A 19918-nucleotide genomic window follows, 5' to 3' on the forward strand; every position below is an offset into this window, starting at 1 on the left:
GCGAGCCCCCTCCTTTGCCTTTGGGTGGGCTCTTGCGCCCAAACTGGTTATTTAGGGTCACCGGCGGTTGCTATGGCGACGGCCCGTGAGGCCCCCTTTGGGGACGGCCTCTGTAAAAGTTACAAATTCAGTAGAGCTGACACTGTTTTCAATTCTCCCAAAGCGGATACAATGAGTACTAATGAGTTGTGTCATTGAAGTGCTCTGAAAATACAAAACTACAGTAATGAGCGCTACATAGAAAAGGGTGCTAATTATTGGTATAATAACCACTAAGCAAATACACAACAGCTCAGTGAAGCGCATGAAGCAACTTTTGTTCCAATACAAAGCGGCTATGGTTTTTAATCAACCATTTATGTTTATTCTTGTACTTGTTTTATGCTTTGGCATATTAGATGATTATGGTAAAAAGAGCGTAGCTAATTGTGTTGGTGTAGCTAAGTTTTCTGCATTGCCATTAGTCAAAGTCAGTCAAATAAAAACCCTGGATAAACATAGCAAATTGCAACACTTAAAGCAACCTTCTGCCACAGCTCTATAATATATGTTCTTTATGAGCGAGTGAAGTCGTTGCAAAAATGTATAACTTATCACTAACAAGACAGAGTATGCAGTATCTTACACACTACACTTATGGCTTGGCTGTAACTGGCTCACACTTAATATGTGTCTTTATGCACCATGTCAAAAAGTCTATCCTCCAATCAAAATGCCACTAACCTGTCCGAAGCCATATTACATTACCGTCACAGGATAGTTCCATGGCCAAATTTCTAGAGGACATGACCTCTTCTTATAATGTATCCTTCCTCAGCAACCCTTAGGGCAAAGCAATCACTAACCAATCAGAATGTAGACTGAAATGTTACTCTCTTTTAAAAATGCCCTATTTGGCATTTGTAAGGGTGGCATGTGAGGCGCATACATGCCCATAGGGCATGTATGCGGGCTACATGCACACACATGTAAATTTCAGGGGTGCAGCAAGGTGTCTTTGAGATACCCCCTGCACCCTTGAAATAATTCTCAAATTGCGATTAGCAAATTGCGAATTCGCAATTTGAGAATTATTGCACTATCATTCCTATGGGCCTCCTGGCCCATAGGAATGCATTGGAAATTATTCCTTATTTGCGAATTCGCAAATAAAGAATAATAAGGAATCGCTAAAAAATTGCGATTTTGTACATACATTCCATTTTGCGAATTCTAAATAGCGAATCGCAAAAAAACGCTATTTAGAATTCGCAAATCGGAATCTTGATACATCTGCCCCTAAAATTCCACGTTGTAATGCATAAATGGGACACTGTAGTCTCTTGTGCGGTAAATAACTTGATCAAGGATTTGTAATACGTTGGGACATCAAGTATGGTTAACATTCTGCTGATGTCGAGCAGGAAGATGAAGAGTAATTGAGGTTGCAAAGATCAGCTTGTACTACTTGTAAATGCCCTTTGTGAATACTGAAAGTCGTAAAGTTAGACTTTCGTCTAACTTTACCTTTGTGAATCGGGCCCACAGTGCGCAAATATTCTTCCTTGCAAGGACGATTGATTGAGGCAAACCCCTCCGAGGAGTCCAGGGGCTGGATAACTCACAAAGGACATGTGCTGTTAGGCTATTTTTTCAATTCTCTTTAAGGTTTTATGTATTTGGAGATGCATAAGGACTTCTGGAGATGCAACTGTGCCTTGTTTGCATAACCCTTCCCCATTCTTTGAGCTCCTACGGGATTTCAGCCTTACAGCATGACCCCACAGCTTTGGATAGAGCATGGTTGATATCGTTGGGATTTAACCTGATTTTGAGCCAATCAAGTAAGCACTTTTGCTACCTAAATACACGTTTCCAAGTCAAAAGTAAATTGACAGGGAGACACATATATTTCTTACAGATTCCCCACAGACCATATTTGAGTTTTCAGTAGTCCAGTTTAATCCGATTTCTTTTATTCATTTTGCTCAGTGTCCTTGTTACAACTTTTTTTTATAAATGCTTGTTAATTTAATTATTCAGTAATCAATTTCACATCTCATCAATTGAATATCAACCCAACATATGTTTTGCATTTTTAAGATGGCGTCATCAAGGCAAAAATTGGCCCCGCTTCCCAGTGAATGACATGGAATGTTATTAATTTGTTATGCACCAGCTAAATATGGCTCTGACTTCCAATGATTTCATGTTAACTTTCTTTTATGTGTCTCCTAGTCCAGTGTGCCTTTCCTTAATGGTGTTTAGTTTCTCCTGAGTATCTTCTCTTTTCTTTAGTGCTCCATACTTTACTATTTAATGGTAAACTGGATAACATTATATCATAAGCAATAGGACATATGTAGGTTCTTATTGTGTATTTGTTGTAGTTTTTGTTTGCGAGTATCTTTGTGTGATGTACTCTTAGCCAAGCAAGATACTAACTGTGCGCAACATCTCAAAAGTCTGCATCCCAGCCATTTCACTTGTTCCTAAGACTCGCTTGCGCCGCTGTCCCTACAAACACCACTAGGTGGCATGCCAGTGTCGCTTTTTAAAATGTCGTCTTTCTTGGTGTAGCGCTATGCAATCTCTAAATCTTTGTTTCGTTATTTAAGTACTGGCGTGTAACATACCATCTCTAGGTTAAGACTCGCCCTGCATTACTTGTGTCTGAGTTTTTCCAGCTTTGCCGAGGCACGGGCCATCTCGGTGTTCAATAGGAACATAAAAACAAGGCTTGGCTACAAATAAAGAGACAATATATAAGGAACACATTTACAAATACAGGCCCCTCATAGTCAAATATTGGAAAAATACAAAAACATTTAAACGACTAAAATGCATACTTAAGCACCCAGCATAACATAAATGCATCAAAAAACACAAAGCAATGGATAAAGTGTGTCACAGTGTAACTTTAATTAATAAAGAAAGACCAACCAGGACAATATACCCAAAAGTAGCGGGGAACCACACAGCTTAAAGTCCTGGTAATAAAAGAACATCGAGCATACCCTAAATGCAAATGTTTCCAAACCCTTAAAAGGATATATAGAAGCCACATTGTTCCATATCATGTCATGTGTGATTCCTTTAACCAGGAACCGATTTTTAACTAACAATACTTTGCACGCTGAGGCTCATGGTATAGATAGTTTTGTGTCATTGTAAAGATGGGTTCATGTGCCCTGGCCTGGACCTTGGACAGCGCTGTTAAGTGACAAGCAAAAAACGCAGGTGCCACCAAGTCTCAGTTATTTGGTACTAGTCTAACAAACTCCTCACACACCACTCACTGGGCACAAATCTGGCTAGGTACCCCAGGTCTGACTGGGCATAAGGCTAACAGGCATCTCAGCTGTTTTACTGGAGCTCACAAATTGTTTCAGTCATGTGTGAGTTTCATGTCATATCTCGTTTTCTTTGCATTCAGTATATGAGGCAAACATTATTTTAAAAAGTGCAAGGAGTTAGTGGCACAACCAACATGCACTGGCATCATGAGTGTTATCACTGGAACTGACGTCATTGGAAATACAAGATATATAATAAATAGAATCGAACAATGTACAGGTACTCGTACAATGGGAATCTGTCTAAATTACACATTCATATGCATATACTTACTTGTCAATAGATTGTCGGGTTCCTGTTGTGTACACAAGACAGGGATCCTTGAATAAGTCGAGGATCTACTCACTCGCTGTGCCTTCTCAAGGATGGATAGGGAGGGGACTTAGAGGTGCAGTTCCCCCTTGGGCTGTATTCAGTGGTACAGGAAGATTCATTGGCAGGACTATGCTAAGGCACTGAACGAGCTGCAAAGGATGAGGAGAACACAGGCAAGTTTGGATACCCGATAAAAGACATACCGTAATAGTACAGCAAAGACTGCATCTTACTAGATCCAGTGGCAGATGTTGCCACCATGAACCTCCTCCAAACCACGACACCAGGTGCCTTATTATACATTGTGCCACTGGGGTGCAGTGGGCATATGCGCCTGCGTTACACGCCCCTGAGGCCTCTCTTTGCCTCTGTGCCTATGCCATATTATAGAGCGGGGTGAGAGCACAAACAGGGCCTCAAGAGGCGCACTCACAGTGTGCCACAAGTAGGTGGCACACTATCAGTGCGCCTCCTGATGCACCTCCTGATGGCAACCTTGTGGAGGGGAGTCGTGGGAACCCGAGACACCACCAGGAAGGTGGGCTTATTCCCTCTCTGCACACACCTGCAGGGGGATCTCTCTCCCTCATTAAAGTTCAGGTGGGCTGCCATCTGCCCTGTGAAACACAGAGCGGCTTGGAAGCTGCAGCTCCGTATTTCCCTAAATGTGATAGCCATATGGCAGCGCGAGTTCACAGTTCCCTCAGAGCAGAACATTTTTTGTAACAGAGTGCACTGTCCCTGTTTGCGTCCCGTGCACCTGTTTAAAGGTGCGCCAGGGTGCAAACAGAGACCTTGCTCCTTTTCCCTAAAAACAGTCCCAGGAAGAAGCCTCTGGGTGATAATGTATGGGAAACCAGGCAGCAGGTGAGGAAGGAACTCCCAGAAAAGGAGAAGGTATCTGAAGGTACCAACAACACAATACAATCATTAGATGAGGAAGGATGGTGGATTAGGGACATGAAGGATCAAAAACAGGAGAAAAACAAGAAAGGCGAGGAATAAACGAATGAACGCGAATTACTACGAAAAGAGAGCCACAACAATTAACAACCCTTTGCATGGCATTATCCTCAGGTTATTTAGAACCTTAAATATTTTATCTATCCTTTCAACCCTTCAAGAGTCTTAGACCACCAACAAAGTGTAGCTACAGGTAAATGTCAGGTTAGTGGTCTAGTGTGTGAACCTTTTCATTTTCCATAGCCCCTTTCTCAAAACTCTACAGTCCCGACTAGTCCTCCGTCTAATCCCATATCTGTGCTGAGGCCGAAACCTCACAGTACACTCCCCTGCTCCCAATTCCTCCAACCTCTGAAGAACTCCTCACCATGATCAAGAGATTGGACCAAGTTTCATATGGAATGGCCTATGAAATATTTGTACAAGTCGAAGAGCATGGACAGAGTTCGCAGGTTCCCAATATCTTTTCAGATATGTTGTACCACTTCCAGGCTACCAGGTACTGGAGGCAACCTTAATGTACGCGTGAATCTAGAACAGCCTCAATAGATGTACAGGGGAACATCTATTTACACAGTGTGGTGGATTACTTATTATGGCTTAAACAGTGGTCTTATCTCAAGATACATGAATCGCATGGTGAATGTGCCAATAAGAGGGAAGACGTGAAGAAACAAATGTATCACAGAAGTGCCCACCATTTCCATTACTGGAAGGGACCCTCAAAATGAGGTGTAAATTTGGATGTGACCCCTGGATTTTTAGGTGTATAGTGGATAACCACACCATCTCCATTAAACTTTGTTCCGGAGGCAATCAGACAACTATTTGTACTGCGCTTTACCTTGCACAGATGTTGGTAGGCAGCCCTCTGGATGGTGTAGATTAGGACCTTATGAACATCCTACACCTGGCCGAGATCTCCCTTGCTAACCTCAAGTCACCTCATACCTCCCCCCCACGATCACCGAGCCTCCCAAGCACCCACTCCGCTACCTCTGAGACATCTTCGTCCGCGCAAACAACCTTGCCACCTCTCAGAGGAAGAATCCCTGTAACAACAGAGGCTGGTTGACTAAACTTGAAACGCCGGGTACAGCAGGGGCAATGAGGATGCTAGCTGACCCCTTCCCTGATTGCGGCACCACCTGCGAGTAGTAAGTAAACACTTGTGAGGAGACGGATTCTGTGGATGCCCACTCAGGGCACTTTTCCCCTCATTGCTCTCCTATTCTATGTTCACAGAACGCTCGGGATGAATACGGCCCCTTTAATTCCTGTGCCTGGGCCGGTCAGCTGGTAGGATCACGTGGTTCAGAGATTCTGAAAAAGGAAGACGCCGAGGGAGACCGGCGTTCGTTTGGACCTGCCGGTGAGGAGCAGACGTTGGTAACAACTTTTGAAGTTCCCCCCTGGAGCAACGCGTCGGAGGAAGTTTTCCCCTGGAGCAACGCGTCGGAGGAATCGGAACCAGCTGCTGCCGAGGAGTCGTCACTGTGGGACGGAAGACCAGACGAACGCGGAGAAGGGCAGCTAGACCCTAGCTGGCATCACGCTGAAGCCCGCCACGGCCCAGGAGAAGGGTCGTGGCTTAACAAGGTACGGGGTAGACTTGGGTTATCACTGGGAGGGACCCGGGGTTCGGGGAAGGCTGGGAGCGGCATGACTGAGAAAGCCTAAAAGCCCGCTGTGTTACCGCGTTGCACACTGGTGATGGTGGTGACTTCCCTTCACTTTCCCCGGCAACCCGCGACATAGGAAGGAAGGAGAAACCCCTTCCTGATATTTCTTTTTTTTCTTTTCTTCCTGGTGCAACGAGAGCGAGTCCAGAAGGGAGGCGGTACCAGACAGTACGAAGCTGTTCTTCCCCGAAATCCCTAAAGGAAGAGGACTACAACTCCCATAATCCCTGGGCAAAGACTTTGTGAGAACTTTCTGATTACGTCTTCTGTGTAGGAACAGCCCGATTCTAATCACGTCTTCTGTTAGAAACCACAATAAATAACAATCTGATCAAAAAGAGCATACCTAGTCCTGGTCTACTTCTCGCCCACTCCACAAGTGGTGTCAGAAGTGGTATCATAGTTTGCCTCACAATGGAGAATTTAATACAGCAGCTAATCCGTGGGCAAGAGAAGCTGGAATGGGCAGTGGAAAAGCAGATGACTTCTGCTCAAGGAGGCCGGGAACTCATGAGAGACAGTCTGGCTAACCATGCAGATCAAATGCAAAAAGTAGCGGATGACAGACGGGAGTTAACCACACAGCTACAAATAAGGACAGGAACTGGGCCAAACGTATCTCTCCAGAAGTATGTGCCAGGGGAAGACCCCGATGCCTTCCTTCTTAACTTCGAAAGGGCGGCAAGGGCATCTGGGTGGCCTGAAGCTAAGTGGCCTTTCTTTCTAGCCCCACTTCTTACTGGAGAAGCACAAGCTGCCTACCAAGTAGCTAACCCTAATGGAAATACTTCATATACAGAAATAAAAGACTTGATCTTAGACCACATGGGCTTAGATGTAGAGGCATATAGGGTACGGTTCAGGAAGGAACGTGGCACCGCAACAGATAATCCCAAAACTCTGTATTTCAAGCTAAAGGCAGCAGCTGACAAATGGCTAAGACCCCATTCCCAAACAAAGGATGAAATCACGGATATGATTTATTTAGAACAGTTCTTAGAGGCCCTACTATACCCCATTCAAAGATGGTTGAAACAACACAAGCACCTGAGTCCTGAACAGGCTGTAGAAATGGCTACTACATTTTATAGGGCACAACCTAGGTCCTTACCTTGGGACTCTGACAAATCTACAAAAATAATGAGTGGTCCGGTGAAACCTGAAAAGAAACCACTGAAACCTCCGCTAGATGTAGTAAAGCCAAGAACACCCCGTTTAGAACCTCCTCCCCTACGCAATCCACAGTGCTTTGAATGCGGAGAATGGGGTCATATAGCTCGTAACTGTCCCAGGAAGAAACCACCCGAAGAGCCGATGGATATCGGATGTATACCCCGTTCCATCCTATATTCTGCAGAACTCGGACCCAGTTTCCACGTAAGTGTCCATGTCAAGGGGGTACAGGTGAGGGCCTTACTAGACTCGGGGTGCAAACAGTCAGTCATTCTCCAGTCCATTGTAGTACCGCTCCCTGATGATGTGGAAGATTCTGTACCAATTAGGTGTGTCCACGGGGATGTGAAGGTTTATCCCGTCATCAAAATCCCTGTCACTCTTCCCCAAGGTCAGACGGTAGTTGTCAGGCTCGGGGTTGTACCTAGCCTACCTGAACAAATGATAATAGGGCAAGACAATCCCTCATTTCGTAGCATGCTAAGAAACAAACTACAGAACGATACTTCCACAAACAGAGATCGTCCTACTCTTCTAACCCAAGCTCCATGGGTCAGTGACCGAAGCTTTAGGTACGCACAGAAAAATGGCCCAACCTTACAATCAGCATGGACTCAAGGTCAACAAACATCCCATACCTACCCTTCCTTTCAAATAAAACATGAATTGTTATATCGCATAGGGAAACAGGGGGATACTCCCCAGTTGTTAGTCCCCCAAGCATTTCGAGAACAGGTTCTTTTTTTTGCCCATTCACATCTGCTAGCAGGGCACAGAGGGGCCCAAAAGACGATGCAGATGTTGTTGCAACATTTTTATTGGCCTGGCATATTTTCCCAAGTCACTCGATTCTGCCAGGAATGCGAGGTTTGCCAAAAAAGAATCCTTATAAGCCACCAGCAGTCCCGTTACAACCATTGCCGATTGTGGGTAATCCATTTGAAAGAATCGGTATGGATCTCATTGGTCATTACCTCGTACCAAGAAGGGCCACCTCTACGCTTTAGTGGTGGTTGACTATGCAAAAAGGTATCCAGAAGCCTTTACCCTACGCTCCCCAACAACCTGAAACATTTCCGAGAAACTCTTGGAGCTCTTTTCACAGGTTGGTTTCCCTCTGGAAATATTGACCAATCAGGGCACTCCCTTTGTCTCTAAGTTGATGGGACAAATTTGTAAATCTCTAGACATTTCCCACATCAAAACATCAGTATATCATCATCAGACGGATGGACTCTGTGAGCGTTACAATGCCACTTTGAAATTGACCTTGCAGAAACTCCTAACTGTCGAGGGCAAAGAATGGGATCAGCTACTTCCTCTAGCTTTGTATGTAATCCGGAGCCAGGTGCAAGCCAGCTTAGGATGCTCCCCATTTCAACTCCTCTATGGGAGGGAGCCCAGGAGCCTTTTGGTGATTACGAAAGAAGTGTGGGAACAGGAGAAAGAAGAATATACCAAAAATGTTCTTGAGTATACTCAGAACCTCCACACCCGGCTCCACAAACTAAGGGAATTCGCTGATTCCAACTTAGAGAAAGCTCGAAGACAACAACAAACCCTATATGATAAGGGAAAGAAGTGGCGACCACCTCAATGTAGGAGATTGGGTGCTAGTCCTGTTACCATCCAACCTTGGGAAACCCCGGTCAGGGTGGCAGGGCCCATACAAAGTCACAGAGAAAGTGGGTTTAACTTCGTATAAGGTACAGATCAAACCTAGAAAGACCCAATTTTATCATATAAACCTGTTAAAAAAGTGGCTAGGGCCCCCCCCCCTCAAAATGTACAACACGTAGGTACCTTGCCGAGTTAGTTGTCAATCCAGATTTAACTGAAGAACAAGGCAGAACCCTTCAGGATACCCTGAACCCCTTTTCCCATCTTTTTTCTAACCTACCTGGGAAAACAAGATTAGCTGAGCATACCATAGACACACAGGTTGGAAAAATAGTAAAACAGAAGCCATACCGCATTCCAGCTGCGAGAAGGCAAGCCATTGAGGAAGAGGTTAAGAACATGCTAGACTTAGGGGTTATACAGCCCTCCAAAAGCGACTGGTCCTCTCCTATCGTGCTCGTGCCAAAACCGGATGGCTCAGTTCGCTTTTGCATTGACTGCCGCGCAGTCAACTCTATTTCAAAGTGTGACTCATATCCCATCCCTAGAGTTGACGAGTTAATAGAGAAATTACAGGAGGCCCAATACATTACAACCCTTGACCTCACAAAAGGCTATTGGCAGGTACCCCTCAAACCAGAAGATCAGGAAAAGACTGCCTTTGTTACACCAACAAGCCTGTATGAGTTTACTGTCTTACCCTTTCGGTTGCACGGGGCACCTGCCACGTTCCAACGCCTTATGAACAAGGTGTTACATCAGCTTCAGGAGTACTCCTCCGCATACCTTGATGACATTGTCATATTCAGTCCAGACTGGGAAACCCATTTACAGCATTGTACCCAGGTTCTTGGGTCCCTGCAAGCGGCAGGATTACATATAAATGCAAAAAAATCCAGAGCAGGCTTCAGGTAGGTAAAACATCTTGGGTTCCTTCTGGGAAACGGTGTTATCGAACCACAATCAGAAACGGTGAAAGCAATAGCAGAGGTCCCCTTTCCATCCACCAAGAAAGAGGTCAGGGCTGTCCTGGGGCTCCTGAGATATTACAGACGGTTCATTCCACAATATTCCGAACTTGCTGCTCCCCTGACTGACCTACTACAAAAGAATGCTAAAACTAAAGACTTCCAACACCCCAGCGAGGCCGCTACAACAGCGTTTGTGAATCTTAAAAAGACCATAACTTCTGCCCTCATTTTGAGATCTCCTGATTTCTCGAAGCCCTTCCTATTACACACAGACGCTTCCGAACATGGGTTGGGGGCGGTGTTGTCCCAATTGGCATCAGATGACATTGAACATCCCGTCCTTTTCATCAGCAAAAAACTCTTTCCTCAGGAGCAGAAATATCCTGTCATAGAGAAGGAGTGCTTGGCCATTAAGTGGGCAGTTGAGAAATTACAATACTATCTGGAGGGGACCCATTTCATTCTTTACACTGACCATGCTCCCTTAAAATGGATGAGCCGCAACAAGGGATACAATCCACGTATCTTGAGATGGTTCCTGTCCCTCCAACCCTTTTCCTTTGAGGTGGTTCATAGGAAGGGAATTGACAATGGAAACGCTGACTTTCTTTCCCGCCTACCTTTGTTCCCCGAACATGAACAAACTGGGGTTGGGGTGTGTGAGGAGACGGACTCTGGGAATGCCCACTCGGGGCACTTTTCCCCTCATTGCTCTCCTATTGTATGTTCACAGAACGCTCGGGATGAATACGGCCCCTTTAATTCCTGTGCCTGGGCCGGTCAGCTGGTAGGATCACGTAGTTCAGAGATTCTTAAAAAGGAAGACGCCGAGGGAGACCGGCGTTCGTTTGGACCTGCCGGTGAGGAGCAGACGTTGGTAACAACTTTTGAAGTTCCCCCCTGGAACAACGCGTCGGAGGAAGTTTTCCCCTGGAGCAACGCGTCGGAGGAATCGGAGCCAGCGGCTGCCGAGGAGTCGTCACTGTGGGACGGAAGACCAGACGAACGCGGAGAAGGGCAGCCAGACCCTAGCTGGCATCACGCTGAAGCCCGCCACGGCCCAGGAGAAGGGTCGTGGCATAACAAGGTACGGGGTAGACTCGGGTTATCACTGGGAGGGACCCGTGGTTCGGGGAAGGCTGGGAGCGGCACAACTGAGAAAGCCTAAAAGCCCGCTGTGTTACCGCGCTGCACACTGGTGATGGTGGTGACTTCCCTTCACTTTCCCCGGCAACCCGCGACATAGGAAGGAAGGAGAAACCCCTTCCTGATATTTCTTTTTTTTCTTTTCTTCCCGGTGCAACGAGAGCGAGTCCAGAAGGGAGGCGGTACCAGACAGTACGAAGCTGTTCTTCCCCGAAATCCCTAAAGGAAGAGGACTACAACTCCCATAATCCCTGGGCAAAGACTTTGTGAGAACTTTCTGATTACGTCTTCTGTGTAGGAACAGCCCCATTCTAATCACATCTTCTGTTAGAAACCACAATAAATAACAATCTGATCAAAAAGAGCATACCTAGTCCTGGTCTACTTCTCGCCCACTCCACAACACTCTACAGATATTACCTCAGCAGGGGAAGGGGAAAAAAGGGATAAACGAAACAAAAAAGTTATGGCAGCCAGAACACTCAATGGCGTGGGATGCAGGAGTTGTAGGCTTCACTCCTATGACAGCCTCTTGTTCCCTGTATGAGGGACACAATACAACAGGCATGAGTTTCCCCCCTAACCCGCTTACTGAAATATATCTTATATATATTAAAGATGAGACTAAACTTACATAATATCTGCCACAATCATGCTGAGATACAAAAGGCACAAAAGGAAAAAATAAAGAAAAGGAAAGAAAATAGTTCTCCATTCCTCACCCTGTTGTAATGTGAAACACCTCAAATATTGCTCTAGTGTTTGATTGAGCCTTTCTGTTTTGCCATCTGTCTGGAGATGATAACTTGTACACAAACGAGCATCTATTTTCATTATGTCACACAGATCCTTCCAAAACCTTGATGTAAATTGGGTTCCTCTGTCAGTGATGAGAACAGAAGGAATTCCATGCAATCGTACTACTTGTTGTAAGAATACAGAAGCCAATTCCCCTGATGTGGGTAACTTGGTTAGAGCTACGAAATGACCCATTTTGGTCAAATAATCTACGACTACAAGAACAGTATTGTTACCAAAACTGAGAGGCATTTCTACTATAAAGTCCATAGACACGGTGTGCCAAGGAGCTGGGGGTATTGGTATGGATCTCAGTAGTCCGCTAGATTTTTTATGCTGAGCTTTAGCCTGAGTACAGATTGAACATTTGGAGACATATTCTTCTGTGTCTTTACGCAGCGTTTCCCACCAGAAATATCTAGACACAGTCTGTAAAGTCTTCTGTATTCCCAAATGGCCACTCAAAGTGGAATCATGAGTCCATAGCAAAACTTGTCTCTGCAGAGATTTATCCGGTACAAAAAGCTGTTTTTCATAAAACAGCAAATGGTTCTTGGTTGATCTATGTAATGGTTCTTTGGCAATCCAGGACTTTTCATCCAATGTTTCTGTTTTCTTCTTTACCTGTTCCAGGAAATCTGCAGTGGTTGTCAATGCCATTATTCCTGTTGGAAAAGAAGCTTTTTGGAGAATTACAGGAGGTTCCTCAGCTAGTGTAGGGTTGGTTTCCGGAATGGGCAGGGATCTCGAAAGTGCGACAGCTTTGTAATTCTGGGGTCCGGGTGTATATCTGATCACAAAATCAAAGTCTGAAAAGAATAACGACCAACATAGCTGTTGAGATGTCAAGGCTCTAGCACTCTTTAGAAAGAGCAAATTCCGGTGATGAGTGTATATTTCCACCAAGTGTCTGGCTCCTAGTTGATGATGTCTCCATTCCTCACACGCCCTTTTTATTGCCAATAATTCCTTGTCCGTGATACTATAATTCACCTCAGCAAGAGAAAAACCTTCTACTATTAATCAACTATTCCACAACAGAGCACAACCTAGAGGGGGCCAGCCCGTCCTAGAAGGCCTCAAAGGCCTCCAAACAACCGTGCTAACAGCGAAATCTCCACATAAGCTGGAACCTACTGAGGCCCCCAAGAGTCTGCAATCAGAAACAAAGAAGAGACAGCGCAAGAGAGAAAGGGGTACAGTCTAAGAAGTAAAACTTCAGAGATAAAAGCCAGTACTCCACTCATAGGGAAAAAAAGGCCGGTCACCAGCCAGTGCTCTTTCCAGAGAGGAAAAAAGGAATAACAAAAGACACATCTCAGGGCAACCGCAAGCGCCCTAATCCAGAGCAAGCCTGAAATCCACAGGTCGCAATGCCTTAAAAATCACCCCCTCACTCAGGTCTTACATCAAGGTTCAATGATAAGGACAGGAACTGTACCCTCGAGAAAGCCTTGGACCCGGAAAAGACTCTTAAAGACCCATCCAACACAGGCAGGACCTCAAAATGCAGGCAAACAAGAAACAGCGTAAACAAAGTGAAGGAATACTCGACCTAACAGTCAGTAATAAATATTAGGCCCTCTCTGTCGACGAAATAGAAACTGAAGCAGAAAGAGAAACTGAGCATCGGCCTGAAGCAACAAAGACTTTTCTGGAAAAAAGCCAACAGGGTCGCTCACAAACACCGCCGGCAACACTCACACCAACCACAAACGATATGGATACGGATCCCCCATAAGCTACAGTTGCCAAGAGTGTCACCATCCCTGAGAATGCTCTAGAAGAGATGATGAAGGAGCTTCGAACTAAATCCGCTATCTCCGAAAAAAAACCAGACCAAAATACAGGAAGTATGCGAAGTCTTGGATCAGAAAATAAATACTCTCATTGACAGTGTGACACACGTTGAAGGTGAAATCGAAGTATTAAACAAGAAAACTGAGGCAAACCACAATGAAATAACAAAACTAAAGACCAGGGAAGCTGAGATCAGTGAAAGAATGGAGTCCCTGGAAAACCACGCCATGAGAAACAACCTCAAAATTCTGAATATCCCGGAGTGACTTGAAGGATAAGACATCAAAGGCTTCATAATCCAGCTATTAGAGGAAAAAATCCCTTGGGCTAAATCGGTAAATCTAAACGAAGAAATCCAAAGGGTACACAGAGACCCCTTTAGAAGGTGAAGTTTAGAAAAAACCTGAGGAAAGTTCTAATCAACTTCATGACCTACTCATTGAAGGAGCGAATACTTAGCGAAGGCCTTAAAGCGGTATCCTACACTAAAGATGACTGGTCCTGTAAAATCAGATCTGCTCTATCTAAAACAACCCAAGATAGACAATGGGAGCTCGGCCAACTTATGCCCCAATTGAGGGCACTTGGAGCGAATGTCCAGATGCGCTTCCCAGCACTACTCAAAATCATGTGGAACAATAAAATGTTCAACATAAGAGACCCGAAAGAAGTGGAAGGGCAAATTGAATAAATCAAGACTCACCAGGAAGATCAAACTCTATCAAAATAGTAAATAAAATATTCACCACCACAAAAGAGTGAAAGAAACGGAAAAAAGGGAAAAGAATTAACAGTGTCAAAATACCGGTGGGAAAAGTAAAATAAAGTTAAACTTAAATTTTCAAAGGCAAGGAGCTCAAAAAGGACAGCTCCAATGCCCAGAAGGAAGAAGAAAAGGGAGGCTTCTCCAAGGTGGGGGGAAAGAAACTATACACAAGCTAGAAAAAAGAAAAAAAGAAAGCACACGGTGGGAAGCAAAATGGGGAAAAAAATAAAAAACACAAGAAAGTCCTAACAGCAATATCAGAGGAGTACAAAGGCCAAGTCGGGAGAGACAAAGACAAGACCAACGACAATGGCCATAAATAAAAGCAAAGAAAAAGAACTTAAAATATTAACGTGGAATACAAATGGAATGAGAATTAAATCACAGAGAATGAAAATATTGGAGTACCTGAAAGACTGTAATAGCGAAGTAATCCTAATCCAGGAATCACACCTAGCAAAGGAGGAGTGGGAACCAATATGTAAAACCGAGAGATGGATAGAGCACTGTAATTGTTCGAACCAAAACTGTAACATAAAAGGAGTCGCAATCATTTAAAAAATTCTTTGAAAGCAGTGATCGAAAAAACTGAAATTGACAAAAAAGGCAGGTGGGCTATCGTGACGGCAAGAATCTACAATAACGTATATACCCTGGTGAGCTACTATGGCCCAAATTCCGACGACCTGGAACCACTAAAGAAGCTATATGCCAATCTCCTAGCAACCAACTCCCCAATAATAATGGGAGGAGATTTTAACATTATATTAAACCCCTCAGAAGACAAATATCCTGCAAAGAACCTCCCCAACCTGCCAAACATGAGAGAATGGTTGGGGCAATATATGAAAGACCTAGGCCTGGTCGATGTATGGAAAGAAAAAGGAAATACAAATCACCGATTCACGTATAAAAACAAAAGATTAGGGCATGCTTCCAGAATAGATTTTTTTCTTATTAGTAGGAGTCTAGTAGAACAAACAGAAAAGGTCGAACCGTTCGCAGCCCATATCTCTGACCACTCAGCTGTACAACTTATACTGATGCTTACAACTTCACCTATTCCCCAGTGGTGGACTGTAGATAGGACTATTTTCCGAGTGGAGACCTATAATGAAAAACCAGCAGAAGAAACAAAACTGTTCTTTGATCTTAACAAGGCTGGAACTACAAAACAAACTGCCTGGGATGCTTACAAAGCAGTTATCAGAGAGAAAATCATCAGCATAGCATCGCACAGGAATAAAGAAAAGAATATATTTGTCAATCAGATTGAAAAAGACCTACTATCGCTAGATGTGGACCTCTCTCTGAAATAGAAGAAAACATAAGAAATAAGAAAACAGAGCTCCATGACTTCCTGGAAAGAAGAGTAAGAGACAAATGGGAATCCAGTAAACTTTCTCATTATGACTATGGAGAAGGATGCGGGAGGATCCTAGCCTGGAAAGCAAAAACTAAGAAAACTAAAAATAGAATTAAAAAGATACAAAGATTAGACAATACAGGACATACCGCAGTAAGTAGTACAATTAGGCAAGAATTTAAATGCTTCTTTGAGGATTTGTACACGGAGGACCTAATTAGCTCTGAGGAACAAATACAACATCTTCTAACGAATATAACCAACCCGGTGGCTTCACAGGAACAGATGCTTGCTCTCAATCAAGAAATCTCAAAAGAGGAAGTGAGAGCTGCAATTAAGTCCCTTAAAAGAGGGCAAGCTGCCGGTCCAGACTCCTTACCAAATGAATTATATTTACACCTCCAAGAAACACTGTTAACACCCAATATGGGATTTTTAAACTGTATATTCCAAGATAACCAAAAACTCCCAAACTCCTGGAATGACGCAATCATTAATATTATCCTAAAACTAGGGAAGGACCCAATAAAATGTGAATCATACAGACCCATCTCCCTCTTGAACAAGGACTACAAAATATATACACAGATCCTGGATAAAAGAATAGGGGCAGTGGCAGGGTCTCTAATTCACTCAGACCAAAAGGGTTTCATTAAAGACAGGCAAATACATGAATTGTCCCACGAGCTCATTGCTGCCATTGACATTGCAATTCAAGATGCTCCTCCTCTATCGGTAATAACTTTTGTCGCAGCAAAAGCTTTCGATCGAGTTAGTTGGCCTTTCCTTAAAGCTACCCTAAGGAAATCTAATCTAGGTGATAAAATCGAAAAGTGCTGTATCCAGTATCTACTCAAGCCCAAAAGCAAGAATTGTAGTAAATGATGCCCTTACTGACAACGTACTCATTAAAAGAGGCACTAGGCATGGATGCCCCTTGTCTCCCCTCCTATTTAATTTTGGCATTGAACCTTTGGCTATCTTATTAAGAGGTGAAGAAGAGATCCAATCATTCAAACATCGTGGATGGGAGAAAAAGGTAGCATTATATGCCGACGACCTGATAATATTCACTGGGAATCTAGCAATTTCACTTCCAATAATAGAGGATACCATAGCCCAGTTCGGAGCAGTATCAGGCTATCAGGTTAATCAAACCAAGACAGAAATTCTTGAGTGGAACACAGCCTCAGGAAACCCCCTTATCAAAGACAAAATCAAGTATCCAGGAATTGAATACACAAAAGACCTAGATAAAATAACCAACCTGAACTTCTCTAGGATATATAGAGAAATAAGACAACTACTAAAGGCCTGGTCAGGCCTACAATTATCATTCCTAGGAAAATCTAACTTAATTAAAATGACCATTTTACCGAAATGTACATACTCATTTAACTTCATCCCTCTGAGCTTTAGTACGGAACAAATCAAAAAACTTTCGGGAGAGCTATCTAGTTTCATTTGGGCCGCTAAGGTTGTCAGAATCGGCTGGAAAAAACTTAGAAGAAACAAAGTACAAGGTGGAATCGCCAGCCCGGACATACTCGAATATTGTAGATCTTTTCAGTTCAAGAACAGCAGGATTCTACTGACCAAATGGGATAGCTGGCCCACCTATCTAAAGGCACTCGTAGGCTCCAAAGAAGACCACTATTTATACAAATTCGGCCATCCGAAATTCTTCAAAAAAATAAAACTTAAGACAATAAAGGCCGCAGCTAGATCTTGGCTGGAGACAAGAAGAACACTAAAAATACCATAGTTCAGCAAACATGCGCCAATCTGGGAATCACCAGGCACCCCTGAATGTTTAAAAGATGCACTATCGATCCCATTAAGAAAGCACAACATAAACCACTGGGGACAGCTCCTAGAAAACAACCAGATTGTGAAATGGGAAACTCTATACGAAGAAACTCAGGGGTCAATATCAAGATTTAAATTCTACCAACTAAACAGCTGGGTGAACACTTTAAAAAAAAACTGCAAGGTGATGAGATCATTGAACAAAAACTCCTGAACCCAGCTACCTTCAAAAAGGAGGTTTCTTACTGGTACTGGGCCCTTATAAGAGCAGGGGAGGAAGAGTACAAAACGTCACAAGATATCTGGGAGAAAGACATGCCCGGCATGGACCACTCAAACCTTTGGCTTTCCTCAAACGCTATCATGGGCCGGGTAGTAAAATCCGCCTCCCTGAAGATAAAACATCTTTTCACGATCCACAGATCATACTGGTCCCCAAAAAGGCTTTCTAAAATGATCAGTAATGTACAAAAAAGAAAATGCCCGAAATATGGAGAAGAAAGGGTTGACAATCTACATATGTTCCATGGCTGCACAGTGCTGAACAACTACTGGGACCAGATGGGTAAGACCCTCTCCGACGCAGTAGATCGTCATATAAAGGTAAGCACAGAAACTATTATTTTTGGGATACTATGTAGTGAAACACCCCTGCCTCTAACTAAGGATCAAGAGAATATTCTATTTATCTTGATTCTCCTGGCCAGAAGAGAGATTTGTATAAATTGGGCTAAACCACCCCCCCAAAACATACAGATTGACAAAACTCCATATTAAGGGTATATAAGCTTGAGACTCAAAAGAAACGCACGAAAAAAAACAGATTCTCGAATCTGTGGGAAAGGTATAATTTGCTACAAATCAGAGGGTCAAATGATTAAGGCAAATGAAACAACAATTTCAAGCTAACCACTTGACGAGAGTAGTCATAATGACTAGCTCCCCCACTGCTGAAAATCGTGTGCCTTTTGGTTTGGACAAAAGAAGGCCGCAATAAAAGGACAAGGCTAGAAAAAGAGATTTTCAGGAGAAATTCTGGCCCCCCACTCCAAAACTCTGAATGAACACTGGGGCTTTTGACTCCTCCTTACCATAAGATTATTTGCTCGATGAGGACTAATAAAAAAATTAAATTAAAAAAAGAAAGCAGACTACCGTTGCAGGATGTCTCTGCGAGAGAATGCCTCCGATGGCATAGTGTGAGGCATCTGTTTCTACCACAAAGGGCTGTCTGGCCTCAGGATGACGTAGAATGGGAGCTGTTGTGAAGCATGTTTTCAATGTTTGGAAAGCCTGTTCCGCAGATTCAGTCCAAAGAAAGATGGCTCCTTTTCGCAGAAGGTGTGTCAAAGGTTGAATGATCTTGGAGAACTCCTTAATAAATGTAAAAGTTCGCGAAACCCAGGAAATTCTGCAAGGCTTTCACACAAGAAGGGGACTCCCACTGGATAATAGCTTGTATTTTCTTTTGGTTCTTACAAAGACCATTGGTCCCAGAAACTCAACTTCCGTAGCGTGGAACATGCATTTCTCCAATTTGGCATACAGAGCGTACTTCTGCAAGCGCTCTAACACAGCCAATATGTGATTGACATGTTCTTTCTGTGAAGCGGAGTATACGAGGATGTCGTCGATGTAAACTATGCATGAAACATCCAACAAACCTCTGAGCACTTCATCCATAAAAATTGGAATGCAGCGGGGGCATTGCAGAGGCCGAAGGGCATAACTTGATATTCGTAGAGCCCGAATTTTGTGCGGAAGGCTGTTTCCACTCATCCCTCCGCACTCGCACAAGGTGATACGCTCCCCTAAGATCCATTTTGGTAAAGATCTCCTTTTAGCTGGTCCAGCAGTACCGGTATTAAATGAAGGGGGTACCTGTTCTTCTTGGTTACCCTGTTAATTGCTTTTCGGGATGAAAAATAGGGGTGAGGACGCAGGAGAAGTTGATTGACGAATGAATCCGGAACGCAAGAGATTCTCCAGATATTGTTGTAGGTAGGTGGTTTCTGCCTCAGTGAGGGCATATATCCGACTACAGGGAATGCTTGCGCCAGGCTCCAACTCGATCACGCAATCATAATCCCTATGGGAGGGGGCAGTTTGTTGGCCTCTTGTTCACTAAAGACATCTTTATATTGTTTGTAGGCCTCCAGAAGCGTGGAAACCA

At 43.9% G+C, this 19918-nt stretch overlaps 1 protein-coding gene across 1 annotated transcript; it reads left to right on the forward strand.

Moving 5' to 3' along the window:
* Positions 1 to 6710: 6710 nt before the first annotated feature.
* LOC147748755 (uncharacterized) lies at positions 6711 to 14070 on the forward strand. The gene is made up of 3 exons (XM_086928403.1): positions 6711 to 8176; positions 12638 to 12724; positions 13902 to 14070. Exons 1-3 carry the CDS (start codon positions 6711 to 6713, stop codon positions 14068 to 14070), a joined length of 1722 nt encoding a protein of 573 aa, XP_086784529.1.
* The last annotated feature ends 5848 nt before the right edge of the window (positions 14071 to 19918 follow it).

This window comes from Lissotriton vulgaris, chromosome 1_1 (assembly GCF_964263255.1).
Source record: "Lissotriton vulgaris chromosome 1_1, aLisVul1.2, whole genome shotgun sequence".
Taxonomy (NCBI): domain Eukaryota; kingdom Metazoa; phylum Chordata; class Amphibia; order Caudata; family Salamandridae; genus Lissotriton; species Lissotriton vulgaris.

Coding starts and splice junctions, on each gene's coding strand:
- LOC147748755 (XM_086928403.1), top strand. CDS start 6,711: ATGGAGAATTTAATACAGCAGCTAATCCGTGGGCAAGAGAAGCTGGAA. Junction 8,177..12,637: donor CAGGGGGATACTCCCCAGTT/GTTAGTCCCCCA, acceptor TACCTGTTCCAG/GAAATCTGCAGTGGTTGTCA. Junction 12,725..13,901: donor GGTTCCTCAGCTAGTGTAGG/GTTGGTTTCCGG, acceptor TCTCATTGACAG/TGTGACACACGTTGAAGGTG.